Source organism: Amphimedon queenslandica, unplaced genomic scaffold (assembly GCF_000090795.2).
Source record: "Amphimedon queenslandica unplaced genomic scaffold, v1.1 AMPQUscaffold_12217, whole genome shotgun sequence".
NCBI lineage: Eukaryota > Metazoa > Porifera > Demospongiae > Haplosclerida > Niphatidae > Amphimedon > Amphimedon queenslandica.
In genome coordinates this window covers 12,315-14,695 of record NW_003547544.1, presented here as the reverse complement: position 1 = coordinate 14,695, position 2,381 = coordinate 12,315, and the positions used below count along the sequence as shown (strand labels likewise).

General features: G+C 38.2%; 1 protein-coding gene across 1 annotated transcript in view; it reads left to right on the top strand.

Annotated features, from left to right (window-relative positions):
* LOC109588241 (phosphatidylinositide phosphatase SAC1-A-like) overlaps nucleotides 1-956 on the top strand; it is a 2,687-nt gene extending 1,731 nt beyond the window's left edge. The window contains exons 3-5 of the mRNA XM_020004423.1: nucleotides 201-359; nucleotides 595-769; nucleotides 907-956. Coding sequence (XP_019859982.1) covers nucleotides 201-359; nucleotides 595-769; nucleotides 907-956 — 384 coding nt within the window. The remainder of the gene's footprint in view (nucleotides 1-200; nucleotides 360-594; nucleotides 770-906) is intronic.
* Nucleotides 957-2,381: the final 1,425 nt, after the last annotated feature.

The window sequence follows — 2,381 nt, the reverse complement described above, 5'->3', positions numbered from 1 at the left end:
TACCAATATAGCTAATTTTAATGTTTGTGGAATTTAATTTTGCTGGTGTAGGTGTGTACAGTTGATGCACCCATTACTTATAATGCTTTGCGGAATTAAATTGTGTGTTTTTATGATGAACAGCAAACAGCAAAATTAAATTCCAGCAAATATTTCCAGCTATACGGTATGTACTTTTTTCTCCCCCTCTCTCTCTACAGGAAAGGGATAATCGTGTCTACCTAGCTATGATCCACAGGGTGTTAGATACTGCTGGTTTCTATTACTCTTATTCTTATGATATCACTCATACCAAGCAAAGACTCCACCAGCTGTCAACTGATAATAATGGATTCTATCAACTGCCTTTATTCAATAGAGTGAGTGTTATATCTATATTTAGTAATGTATCATTATTGTGCTTGGATAAAGTGTATTTTACCAGCATGTCCCCTTCTCTTTTCCCTCTCTCTCTCCTCCCCTCCCTCACTCCCTCCTTCTCTTTCTCCCTCCCTCTCTCTCCCTCTCTCTCCCTTTCTCCCTCTCTCCCTCCCTCCCTCCCTCCCTCCCTCCCTCCCTCCCTCCCTCCCTCCCTCCCTCCCTCTCTCCTCTTAGGCTGATGAAAGGTTTGTCTGGAACAGTCATTTATTGAGGGAGTTTGTAGCCCAGCCTGAACTGGACCAGTTTTGTGTCCCCCTCCTTCACGGGTTCATATCAATCAAGAACATTACAATCAATGGGAAACTCTTCACCTTTCATCTAATCTCTAGAAGAAGCTGGCACAGAGCAGGTAATATTATTAGATATTGATATACAATGTATATGTACATGTATACTGGGCTACTAGTGACAATAGTGTCTTTGTTTTATGTGTTCACGTGATAGAAACATGCCCAATACATATGAGTGTTGTTATACTATTAACAGTCTGTGATACTACCAATGGAGTATGTCACTATTGGCAGCCTGACACTTAGTCCTTCTTCACCCTCTCTCAATGAATATACATGTACATGTAATACATTGTGTCCATGCTCACTTTAACCTGTTGGTACCTGCTGTAGCTTTTAATAAAAATGCGGTAGGAATGATGGATAGTCTTTTAGTAAAAAGAGCTCTTCAATGTAGTACATTAATTTATATGATGTACAATGTACATTGTCTGGAACGGTCATTTATTGATGGAGTCTGGGCCAGTTTTGTGTCCCTCTTCATTCATGGGTTTGTATCAATCAAGAATATTACAATTAGTGGAAAGATATTGACATGCCATATCATATTTACCTGTAGACGCTGACATAGAGCAGGTTAGAGAGAGAGAGAGGTTAAATATTATTACATTCAGTTTAAGAGAGGACACTATGCCCAACTCTTGTCGATAGTCAGAGGTCAGAGTGTTGGCCACAGTCGGTTGAATCTCCTAGTCTGCCTACCCGCCTAGACTTCTTTCCTGGCTATCTTCCTTGCATCCCACCCCCAGCCCTCCATCCACGACTCAGAACACCAAATATCATACCATGCAACAATATAAAGAAGTTTTTACTATTACTGTGCTAGCATGTATAGCCGTGGTGAACAGCGAGCTAGGAGAGAGAGAGAGTGTGTGTGTATGTGTGTGTGTGTATTGTGTGATTAGCATTAAATATAAAATGGACAGAAACATGTACATGTACAAGGTCATGTTTAAATTCTTATTTTATCAAACGTGTGGAGTGTGTGGTTACTATCAGCAGCTAATGTCACTGCCAATATGAACACGTAGTACCTACTCTATTGGCTATTATGACACGTTTTATGCCAACATGTACTACTAAATGTACTATAGTCTTGGGTACATGTACATATTCATGTACTGTATATCCATTATGTGAGACAGAGCTCTAGCTATGATGTGTTTAGAAGTACATACTTATAAATGTTCAAAGTGTGGTATCAAAGTGTCCATTATACATGTACATGAATGCTTAAAGATTCTACCAAGTACCAACACATTTTTACTAAGACATATATTAAACCATTGACTGTTGACAGTATCACTATTACACTTCCTTTACTATATGAGTCATTTATGTGCATGATACTGGCCTAGTAAGAACATGATGAATGTGTACATGTGATAGAAACATGTACTTGTGTCATAGAAAGTCATTTCTAATTTGTCTCTGAGTGCATGAATGTTGTTACTATTAACAGTCTGTGATATTGTTCTAATGTAGTAACTGACTATTGACAGTATCTCACTGTATGCCAATGGACTAATAATGTTTTATTAATAATAAGTGTATAAGTGTAGTATAATGTATGTACATGTACATGCATTGTGAATTAATGCTTCTAACAGCTGTCTCTCTCTCTCCTACTGTATGCTAATGGTTCTAGACTTTAGTTGTAGTTCTTATCTA